The following is an 11,309-nucleotide window of genomic DNA, read 5'->3' as shown; positions in this document are numbered from 1 at the left end:
TTTTCAGTCTGGGCAGTGGTTCTCCAGCAGTTGCATTATTCAGCCCTGCCTTTGCTTGGGAATGGTAAACGCCCTCACCCAGAGAGTTCTGCTGTGGACACAGTGTGTGGGCACAGCAGCTGACATCATTTGCATGAGGACCGTTTATATCCTCAGATTGGTCTGGTAATTTTTAATTTCTGCACACAGTGTCACTGCAAAACTCCAGAATTCACTGGCTGTTGCTTTTTCTTCCCCATATTAGACCTATTTCATTGGATGGAGACCCTAGTAGCCTTATTTTTATTTTTAGTATGCTGAAAGTAAAATGTGAAACACTTAAGACCAGGAAGAGTCAAGAAGAGCTGTAGTCTGATCTCTGTGTCACAAGTTACCGAGCTTTGTTCATGTGCATCCAGCAATTTGTTACACAGAAGTGCAGCCTGTATTTAGCCAAGGATCCTTTCCTGGAAGGCACCTGTGACTTCATTTGAGGGTCTCAAGATGTGGTTAAGGCACCAAGATGCCTCCAGAAGTTGAAAGTTGGTGTAACTCAGAGAGCCGAGATGAAAAGGCTCACCTTTCTGCTGCACAGCATAAATTGGGTGTCATAGTTTTTCCCCACTAATTGTTTCTTTTAAACATATCATTACCGTGTTGCCTGACAACTGTAAAGGTGCCAGATAAAAGATAACTGTGACTTTCTAGAGTCAACTTTTGCGGCTAGTAAGTTACTTTAAAGGACTGCATAAGGTCTCTAGGACTTCTACTCCCTAGATCTGATCTAAAGTTGTTTGACGTTGAGATGGGGCTTTAGCAGAAACTCAGTTTTCTTATTTTTTTCTGTTGAGCTGTATTCCTTGTCTTTCAAGGAGTGCTCTGACCTAAGACCATGCAATGTATCTTAACTAATTTTCAGTTAGCAGTTGAGAAGCATAACTTGCTAAAATTCGATGTCTGTTTCTCATTTGTGGGCATGGATGCTGAATCAGCAGAGAGCTGCTGGCTGAGCAGTGGGGATCAGGGAATCCAGGAGCTCTGACAGCTCATGCTGGAGGCTTTGGAGCGTCTTCCCCTGGTTCGAGTGCCATGAAACTTGTTCCTGTGCATTGTGCAGGAGTCTGAAATGAGTTGATTCAGCCACGGGGATGTATCTGAAGATGAGTATCTGCCTCATTGGAATCATCTTCCCAACTGGCATGCCTGAAAAGCAGGTGATTGGAAAGGCTGAGAGAGGAGGATAAATTATACCTTTAGTCCTTCATAGCCTGGATAATGGAGCTTAATTAACCATTTTCCCTGGCAGTACATGTAATTCCAATAGCTGTTTTAATTTATGATCAAGGCTATGCTTGTCATGCAAACTGGTGCATACTCACTGTTGAGGTGGGTGATTGTCACCTGGCCCCAAGTTCTTTGCTGTTTTTTCAGTGTTTGTGTAAACTGAGGCACCCAGAGCAATCTCTATGGCTTCCTACTGAGTATATCTAGGCAAAAAGTTGTAGCCTGTCGACAGCTCTGTGGTCAGTGCAGGAGCAGAACACAAAAATTCTTGGGCATTGTGTGGAGAATTTGTACATGTTCTATAGGATTTTCTGCAGCATGAAAAGGCTATCATTTAGGAATCTAGGCTTTTTGGTAGGTCAGACCCATAATGGCAAAATTAGGGGGAAGAGTTCTTGGGAACCCACACCAGGGTGGGGTATGGAGACAGACGGCAATGGGAGATTTGCTTTCTGATCCCCGTGTGCTTGTTTTTTGGGTAACTGGGTGTTGTTTGCTTGAGGTTTTCCAGTCTCATTTTCTATTAGCACCAAATTCTCCACTCATTTATTAAACTTTTGTCCAGCCTGTTCCTGGTTTCCAAAGAAAAGGAGCCAGTAACTAAGCATGTAAGCGCTGTGTTTCTGCCTGCTCAGCAGTGGAAATGCTGGGTTTTGAAAACCACCTACTAATTTTAGGAGCCGAAAGGCTCCTGAATTCTGAACCTTGTGGTATGTTTTAAAGACAGAGAAGTTAGCCAGAGCTTCACTATTTCTTTGCTTGAGTACTTTTTAAACTTCTTTTGTTTTAAAACATCTCAGAAAACTTTTGAGTGTGAGGAAATGATGGCATAGAGCTGTAGTAAATACCTCTTTTTTCTTGTTAGCAGACTTAAAAACAACATAATTGGTTAGTGTAGTAGTGCAACTTAACCTTGTTCATGGTCACATCTGAATAGTATCTAAGTGGTGCTTCATAAGAAAAGTCTGTTGGCACACAAGTAGCTTGAATCAAAGCTTGGCTGTGTAAAAATAAATATGTACTAGGGAAATAAAATGCATATGCTGACTTGGAGTTTGAAAATCAGAGTGAAAATACCCAAGTCAAATACCTTCAGTTTTCATTTTCATATCAGATGCTTTTCTAGCACATTTTTTCAACCTCTGCATCATTCAGGATTGCTTCCAACGTGGCCTCTGCTTCATTTACCACACAAATCAATCACTGCTGGAGATGGAGTTACTTGGGTTCCTTGTGGACTTGTGAGGTTGGTGCCTCCAGGATTTGGATGCTTCACAAAGTGTGCTAGTCCACTGGGCAAGTGGCTGGTGATTCTCTTATCTTTGAAAAAGAGGATCAGAAATAATTAAAATCTTTGTATTGACAAACTCATCTGTATGGAGCTTTAATTTTCCAAGATACTTGGTGTTTAATACCTACAGATGATAGCTCCCACTGGCCTCAGCTGCCACCAGTGGTGTTTACCTGTGTGATAAATTGGACATCCAAAGAATGCAAGCCAGGCTTATGAAAAACAACCAAACCAGAAAGGTTGAAATTACTTGTCCTGGCATTGACAGCAATGGGATGATGTTCTCCAAGCAGTGTTCATTGCTGTGAGATTCTTCTTTTTGTCCCACACTTCCCATTCACTTCACATCCTCCAAATGCTTGGCCAAATGAGCAGGGATTGTCTTGTAGTGCTCAGATCCAGGCTTGGACAGATCCAGAGGATGTGCTGAGTAAGGGAAATTTTGGTAAGAGGGATGGAAGAATATACTTTGATACGTACATAATATATGTATATACCTTGAATGTTCTGTAAAAAGACCTGTTTTCATTCTAATAGCTCATTTTTTTCCCTAAAGCAAACTTCAAAAATAGTTTGCAGTATTGATCCACCCACATGAGTGATAAATGCATATTGCTGCCATTTTAGCAATTAAAGTAACAAAGTAATGATAAATTCCCATTTTCTGAGAGCTTGCTCTTGTTGGGAAGGAGTTTGTCAGCAAGCCTGTCATGCTTGTTAATGGCAAAGGGATGGCAGGATTGGCAATTTGGGGTTCCTGCTCTGAATGCATGAATGCTGCAATTGTTTTCCACCTACTCCCTGGAAAGAGCTTGTCTGTGTTTTTTACCCCTTCTGCCCTTGGCCCTGCAGCCTGGCTTTTCCCAGCCCAAGTGGCTTCTTCCCTCCAATGTTTAGACCCTCATTGCACCCATGTTTAATTCCCACTGCTGCATCCTAATCCCTTCTCTTGGCACAGCACCGTGCTCCCAGCCTGCGCTTTCCTTCTCTCCAGATTTTCAGAGGTTTTCCATCACATCCTTCTTGCATTTCCCAATCTCCCTGTGTTTTCCCTGCATCCCCTCCTGGCTCTGGCTCTCCCTCTGTCAGAACTGGGCATCTTCTCCATCAGCTACCACAAGTAAGCTGAGACCTCGTGGAGAGTCGTGCTGTGGAGCAGTCTCCAGGAGGCTTTGCTGTCAGCTGTGACATTGTGGAGGTGGCACAAAGAATCATGGAATGGTTTGGGTTGGAAGGGATCTTTAAATGCCATCTAGTCCAATCCCCCTGCAATGAGCAGGGATTTCAACAAAATCAGGCTGCTCAGAGCCCAGTCCAGCCTGGCCTTGAGTATTTCCAGGCATGAGGCATCCACCACCTCTCCTGGCAACTTGTGCCAGGGTCTCAACACCCTCATAATAAAAAATTTCTTCCCTCTATCTGAATCAACCCTTTTGTAGTTTAAAACCATGGCAGAGCTCTGTGCAAAAGGGGGTTTCACTGTGGATGGCTCAGGCAGGCCCTTGTTTACTAAGCAGCTGCAAGAGGATGAAATGTTCTCTGCCAGGCTGTAATCTGAATTTTCAATAACTAACAAAAGTCTTAAGTGGGAATAAACTGATAATTTGTATCTTATCCCCCTGAAGCATATAGTTTGTCAAAATTCAGGCAGATTTTTATATCGTGACAACATATCTAAGACATAACACTTTCTCCCACATAAAGTGGCTCCTCAAAGATTTTGGAAGAGAAACTTTTAATTTCTAAATGAAAAAAAATAATAATCTTCATACATGAAAAATTTTTCTTAGCCTCATTTTTGGAACCATTTTGGCTGAGCTTTTCTGTGGAGGAGGGAAAAAAAAGTAATCAGTCCAAGGTTTCAGAAGGAAAGCTGTGCTGTTGCTGGTTGAAATGTGTCAAAGTTTTAAATAGCCTGACACAGGCTCTTGTGGTGGGAAGTTACATCCAGCAGGTTCATACAGCATCCAGAGGGAGGATGCCAGGACTTTCATTAATATAAATAACCTCATACACTCTGTTTTAATACCTACATGTAGTACTACTGTGGTCGAGACCAAGTACATGTCAAATCCAAAACCTTGCCCTCCTGCTCGAGCAGCCTCATGCTCCACCTTTTTTCGCCTGAGTGGGTCAGTGCCAGGGGGTCATTGTTGCACGTCAGGATCCACGTGCTGAAAGCTTTACAGGAGTTCATCTGGCAAAAGGAGAAATACCTTTTACCATTTTCAAAGAGGAAGACTTGAAAAAGGCGAGTTTGTGTGCTGTCACTCGTTGTTCCCACCAGCTGGAAACGACCCCATCTGCAGGTGCCTGCAGAAAATTTGTGACCACCTGTTTTGTACAGGCTAACTGTTTGTATTGCTGTTTTTCTATTGGAGGACACAGTGGAGTATATCTAGTGTAAAAAAACCACAATTAAATAAAACGTTTTGAACTTCCCACTTTATGAAGATGGGGAAGTTAACATGAGCTGTCCTGAGCCTTTTCTTGTTGTGTTGGCAGCTCACACCAAGAGGCCAGTGGTGCATCAGTGGCATCATCTAATTTTCTCATTGGTTTTCACTCTTAGAATGTGGAAGTTGCAGTTAATTCTTTATCATTATGCAGCTGCCATTCTTAATACAATAGATTAAGTTACATTTAAGCATCTAATGAATTGCCTCAAATCCAAAACACGTTACCACTTGGAAGAATATGAAGTGCACTTTTATTATTACTTGATGTCAAGAGCCTTACTGTTCTTCACAGAAACATCTGAAATCACCCAGTGACACAGATGATAATCAGTTTATGTTGAAAAGATGTGGAGTTGTTTCAGAGGTTCTCCTACTTTCAGAGCCACTGCCCTGAAAGTTAGTACAAAAAGAGATTAATTCCATGCAAGGAGTTGTATATCTTCAGTGGACATCACTGGGCCAAACCAATCTGAGAATTACTATGGCAGGGTGCTAGCCTGGAGTTCTGGGTGTGGAGGGTTGGGTTGAGAGGAATGGAGCAGCTGCCATTCAGATGCTCATTGTCACTGTAGTTCAACCCAAATCTCAGGGTTCCTGTTGCCAGACAAGATCTTGTGCTGGGTGATCCATAGGAATTGCTGTGTGAGTTGGCAGTAGGGAGTATTGCTGGGTGGGGTGAGCATTTTCTTTTCTCGAGAACTTGGGAGCCTTACTGCTGTGGCAGTCCTTTGTGCAATGAAGAACGGGGACTTAATTCTAGGTTTGCTGCTTAACAAGCCAGGCAACGCCTATGACTTGCAAATTCAACACTAATTGTGGAATTTAATTTCTCTACCCATTTTTCCCCCTAGGAGATGTAAGCTATTAGGAAAATAATAAGAAAAATGGAGCATTTGTGTGTGTATTGTGTTTATTAAATTTTGGGCAGTTGAAAGAGTGGTTGCAAATCAATCCATGCATTTCATTGAGTCATAAAATGCCCTTTAGTATATATTAGTTGTACTTTATTTGCACAAACCTTTTACAGTTATTTGCATTGTTTGCAATAACCTTTCAAAATGTTAAGAATCCTCATTACTGCTTTATGTTTTTCATTTCAAATAGGGTGTTCTCTATACCCTCTTCTGGTTCCTCACCCCCTCAGCCTGTGCAGTTAGAACAGCTTATGTATATCAGTAAAGGTTTTCCAAAGTGAGTTGTGACTAGCTGTTGACCACACTTGGGGAGTTTGTCTTTATTCAAACACACACATCCTGTATACACTGCATTTTCTTCTGGATAATTTTTGTTAACATGAACCATGATGTTTTTTTTCCTCTTTTCTCGGGGATGAGTTAGTCCTTCCACTTAGAGCAACCCTCAGCACTGGCAGACCAGTCTTTGCCAGGGCTTCATTTCACCGTGGCTCCACCTCTGGCTCGCTGGCTCTCTCAGTTCTCCATTGCTGAGTTTTTCTTTGTCCGGTTTCCCATCTACGTGTTCTGGTTGCATCTCGGCGCTCTGAACGAGTGGTTTTGAGAGCAGTTGGAGGCACGGCGTGCACCACTTCCTGCCTCTGCAGTCCCTGTGGCTGTCACGCAGCTCGCCTGGTCACCATCTGCAGCTCTGGGCTCGAACGTGGGACGTGCCACCGCAGCCGGGCTGCCCTCTGCTTCTGAGAAGGCGTTGGAGTTCGCAGTTCCTGGTTTGCAGGACGCCTTGCAGAGAAGGTTGAGATGGTCCCTCAGCTGCCACAAGGAGCAAAATGTGTGGAGTAGCTTGCGTGGGTGCTCTGTTGTCTCTTAATTTTCTTTAATGGGGAGGGAAAGACCAGTTTGAGCCTGGCCTAGTTTCCAGTGTGTGTTGCGTCATGTGCCCGTTGGACTCACAGGTAAAAAGGCAAGTTGAGACTGAAGAGTGGTTTCTGACAGCCAGCTTACCTTGTATAGGTGTTGTCCTGGGGCCATCTTACAGAAGTCTGCCCTGTGAAGTTTTTGAAGTTCTGCATTCAGAATTCATATATGAAAACCTTGGCTGTAGGACTTGGAGATGTATTTGCTAATTTATATTCTAGCAACTCTGACATGTGTGCTGGTTATGTTGATTAGTTTACTAGCCTTGTAAGTCTAGTGGTGAGGACATGGAATTATGGATGTTTTCACTGGCATCAATATTTGTAAGTAGTTACCAGCAGAGATATCCAGACAGGAAGCTGTGCTGCAGACTGTCAGAATAGGAAGATCTAGAGAGAAGAGAGATGGTAGTTCCTCCCTACGTTGAAGTAGGCTTTGGGTTTTGTGCTCGTGATTTAACAGATACCTTTTTCTTTATGCAGGGCTGTAATCGAAGTACAAGATGGCAAAAACCAGCCATAGCAACTATGTCCTTCAGCAGCTAAACAAGCAAAGAGAGTGGGGCTTTCTGTGCGACTGCTGCATCGCTATCGATGATATTTATTTTCAAGCACATAAAGCAGTCCTTGCTGCCTGCAGCGCCTATTTTAGGATGTTTTTTATGAACCATCAAAACACTACAGCTCAGCTGAATCTAAGCAACATGAAGATTAGCGCTGAATGCTTTGATCTTATTTTACAATTCATGTATTTAGGAAAAATTATGACAGCCCCTGCCAATTTCGAGCAATTTAAAGTGGCCATGAACTATTTACAGCTCTATAACGTACCTGAGTGTCTAGAAGATATACAGGACACAGACTCATCTAGTTTAAAATGTTCATCTCCTGCTTCTAGCACCCAGACTAATAAAATGATATTTGGTGTGAGAATGTATGAAGATGCACTTGCTAGAAGTGGCAGTGAAGCAAACAGGTGGGGCATGGAGCCACCAAGTTCAACGGTGAATACATCCCATAACAAAGAGCCTGAGGAAGAAGCTTTGCACCTCAACAGCTTCCCTGAGCAACTGTTTGATGTCTGCAAAAAAAGCACCACGTCCAAATTCTCTCACACGAAAGAGCGCGTGTCACACTCGCGCCGGTTTGGAAGGAGCTTCACCTGCGACAGCTGCGGGTTTAGTTTTAGCTGTGAAAAGCTACTGGATGAGCACGTGTTAACATGCACCAACAGGCACTCCTACCAAAGTGCCAGGTACTACAGTGCTGAGAAAATAGACTTTAGTGAAAAGAACTCTACTTCTAAAATGATTTCCACACAAACAGAAAAATACAAGGGGGACTCGAACCATGCTGCGGACGATTCATCGTCTCCCGTGTCAAACATCACAAGCAGAAAAAGCAGCACTGTTGCCTCTGAGACATCAGGTGAAGAAGGAAGTAGAGCCTCTGAGAGGAAGAGGATTATCATCAAGGTGGAGCCAGAGGACAATCCTACAGACGAGCTGAAGGATTTTAATATTATCAAGGTGACAGATAAAGACTGCAATGAGTCTTCTGACAATGATGACCTAGACGATGAACAAGAGGAGCCGCTTTACAGATACTACGTCGAGGAAGAGATGAGAGAGAAGAGAAATGCTCGGAAGACTCTCAAGCCTCGTTTATCCATGGATGAGGATGAAAGAAAGTGTTTGAAAAGTCCACGGCACCCTAACAGCAAGGCTTCTTCAGTGCAGGAAGATGTGGAGAACGCTCCCTGTGAACTTTGTGGGCTAACAATCACTGAGGAAGATCTGTCCTCTCATTATTTATCCAAACACATAGAAAATATATGTGCTTGTGGCAAGTGTGGTCAAATACTGGTCAAAGGCAAGCAGCTACAGGAGCATGCACAGACCTGTGGAGAACCCCAGGATCTGACCATGAACGGGATCAGAAATTCTGAGGAGAAAATGGACTTGGAAGAAAACCCTGAGGAGCAGTCAGAAATAAGGGACATGATGTTTGCAGAGATGCTAGAGGACTTCAGGGACAGTCACTTCCAAATGAACAGCCTTCAAAAAAACCAGTTATACAAGCATTCTGCCTGTCCTTTCCGATGCCCTAATTGCGGCCAGCGTTTTGATACTGAAAACCTAGTGGTTGAACATATGTCAAACTGCCTGGAGCAAGATCTGTTCAAGAACTCCATGTTGGAAGAGAACGAGAGGGATCACAGACGTAAGCATTTCTGCAACCTTTGCGGGAAAGGATTTTATCAGCGTTGCCACTTGCGGGAACACTATACCGTTCATACCAAGGAAAAACAGTTTGTTTGTCAGACATGTGGGAAGCAGTTCTTAAGAGAGCGCCAGTTGCGGCTCCACAATGATATGCACAAAGGCATGGCCAGGTATGTCTGTTCCATTTGTGATCAAGGAAACTTCCGAAAACATGACCATGTACGGCATATGATATCTCACTTATCAGCTGGAGAGACTATATGCCAGGTCTGCTTTCAGATATTCCCAAATAATGAGCAACTGGAGCAGCACAGGGATGTTCATCTGTATACATGTGGAGTATGTGGAGCAAAATTTAATTTGAGGAAAGATATGAGATCTCACTATAATGCCAAGCATTTGAAAAGAACATAAGCATAAACATACTGTTAAAGCATTAAGTTGGCAGCAGAGAGAACACCAAAGCAAAGTATAGTAAAAAAATTTGAAAAGGAAAAAAAAAATTGAAAATAAGTCTCTTTTTTATTATTTTTTTAAGACCCTCCTAACCATAGGTGTCTATTTAGGCTCATTAAGTATAAAGCTTTGAAAAGCATCATGTGTTTAATTATTACATTTTCACTGTTTCCTAATACCAGTTTCTGTTCTTAATTTTATTGTTTTACTACGTAGATATACAAATCATTATTTTTAAACTGTAGATTAAAAGCACAATGTTACCCCTTCACTGACTGCTATTAAACAGTTCTCGGATCCATGTCCGTAAGATGAGTGCTTTAATATTTCCATGTGTTGTTTCTTCATGTGAAAATTTTAGATGCCAGCGATTAATGTGCAAGAGCATAATTGTTTGTAATCCCCAAATTGATTTTCAAAATTAAAAAAAAAAACCCAAGCCAAACCCAAACCAGCAATGCCAAGAAATAATCCTTTGGGATCTGACTCTGCTGCAGGGGCAGAGCTGGCTGTCCTGGTCCCCTGCTTCTTGGCTTTGTTGGAAGGTGCTTCCCAGGGGTGAGAGCACATAGGCTCAGTTAACCCTTGCAGGCTCGGGCTGCTGTGCACAAGGGGGAAGGGAATTAATGACTCTCGGGATAACCGAGGGGTTCCAGCACAGTGGTCGTTTTCCAGATGGGAAGTCCTAGCAGAGCTGTTCAACTGATGTTGGCCTTTCTTTCACTGTCTGTACCTCTCTGGGTATATTTAACCTGTTTATCCTAATATACAAAGAAGGAGTGGCTATGGTGGGTTGCTAGGAATGCAGTATGGCCATGTGCACTGAACACTGTATTTTCAGCCTAGCTGTGAACTGTGCCTTGCTGCTTGTGTTGGAAAGTTAAAAGCAGGGTGAGTGTGGAGATACTCCCATTGCTTGGGACCTTAAGGTTTTTTTGCTTCTTGTTTTCATGATACTTTCTGAATGTTCTGTTTTTCAACAAGAATATAACAAGAAAAGACTGCAGAGTTTGCTTAATAAATGTAAAGATATTTTATGCCTTTTAAGATTTCTTTCTGATTTTAGCAGAGCCCTAATCTGTGCAGCTTGTCTCTTAATTTAATTGAATTTAAAAATCCTGCTAAGTACCAGCTGACACCAATTCAGTGAGGCACTTTGGCCTTTGAGAGAGCAACTGGCTTTGACTCTTAGGCACCAGCTGTCAAAACGTTTGTTAAGTGTGTGATTTGTGATGGGGTAGAGGAAAGGATCCTAATACATAATTGTGGAGAAAACAATTAAAAAATAAAACCTTGTTGTACTTTCTCCCAGGAGATCTCACTTTATCAAAGAGGGCGGTAATGCTCCTTCCTGCTGAGCTATGGAAGGAGGAAAGTAATGTAGATCAGCAATTAAGGCAGTTGGATTAGTTGATCATTGCAGGTCTCTTCCAGCTGAAATGTATTATCACCTCATGTGCCAGTGGTGGGGTTGAGAATAGAAGCCAAGAGTTGATGGTCTAGTCCAGGGCTTTCATGTGCTTGTTTCTGTCAGAGTTGAGTTTCATTCCTAGTTTCTTGGGGATTATGAAGGGTATCGAGTTTTAATTTTAGACAATTCAGAGGAGTGAATATACAATTCAGAATCTCCACTTCAGCTGTTAAAAGTAGCGTGTTGCCTTGCATTTATTCAGTTTCAAATGTGCATTAAGATTTCTCTTGGTTGGCAGACATGTTCATTTCTGCAGTGATGGAGAAGGCTCCCCCACCAGCCCTTGGTCCTGAGCCAGCAGCTGCTCCGAGGC

At 42.7% G+C, this 11,309-nt stretch overlaps 1 protein-coding gene across 11 annotated transcripts in view; it reads left to right on the top strand.

The window, feature by feature from the left end:
• Positions 1-11,309, top strand: part of ZBTB1 (zinc finger and BTB domain containing 1) — a 28,301-nt gene that overhangs the window by 2,862 nt on the left and 14,130 nt on the right. For 6 of the 11 annotated variants that reach the window (XM_021554529.4, XM_021554531.4, XM_021554527.4 and 3 more), the window contains exon 2: positions 7,328-9,826. In XM_021554529.4, coding sequence (XP_021410204.2) covers positions 7,348-9,483 — 2,136 coding nt within the window. In that variant the 5' untranslated portion in view covers positions 7,328-7,347 and the 3' untranslated portion in view covers positions 9,484-9,826. Of the gene's footprint in view, positions 1-7,327; positions 9,827-11,309 lie in introns of those variants that run through there. The other 5 variants (XM_085580884.1, XM_085580888.1, XM_021554532.3 and 2 more) reach the window with 1 other exon arrangement.

This window comes from Lonchura striata, chromosome 5 (genome assembly GCF_050655825.1).
Source record: "Lonchura striata isolate lonStrDom1 chromosome 5, ASM5065582v1, whole genome shotgun sequence".
Classification (NCBI taxonomy): domain Eukaryota; kingdom Metazoa; phylum Chordata; class Aves; order Passeriformes; family Estrildidae; genus Lonchura; species Lonchura striata.
This window is presented reverse-complemented; position numbering and strand designations above follow the sequence as displayed.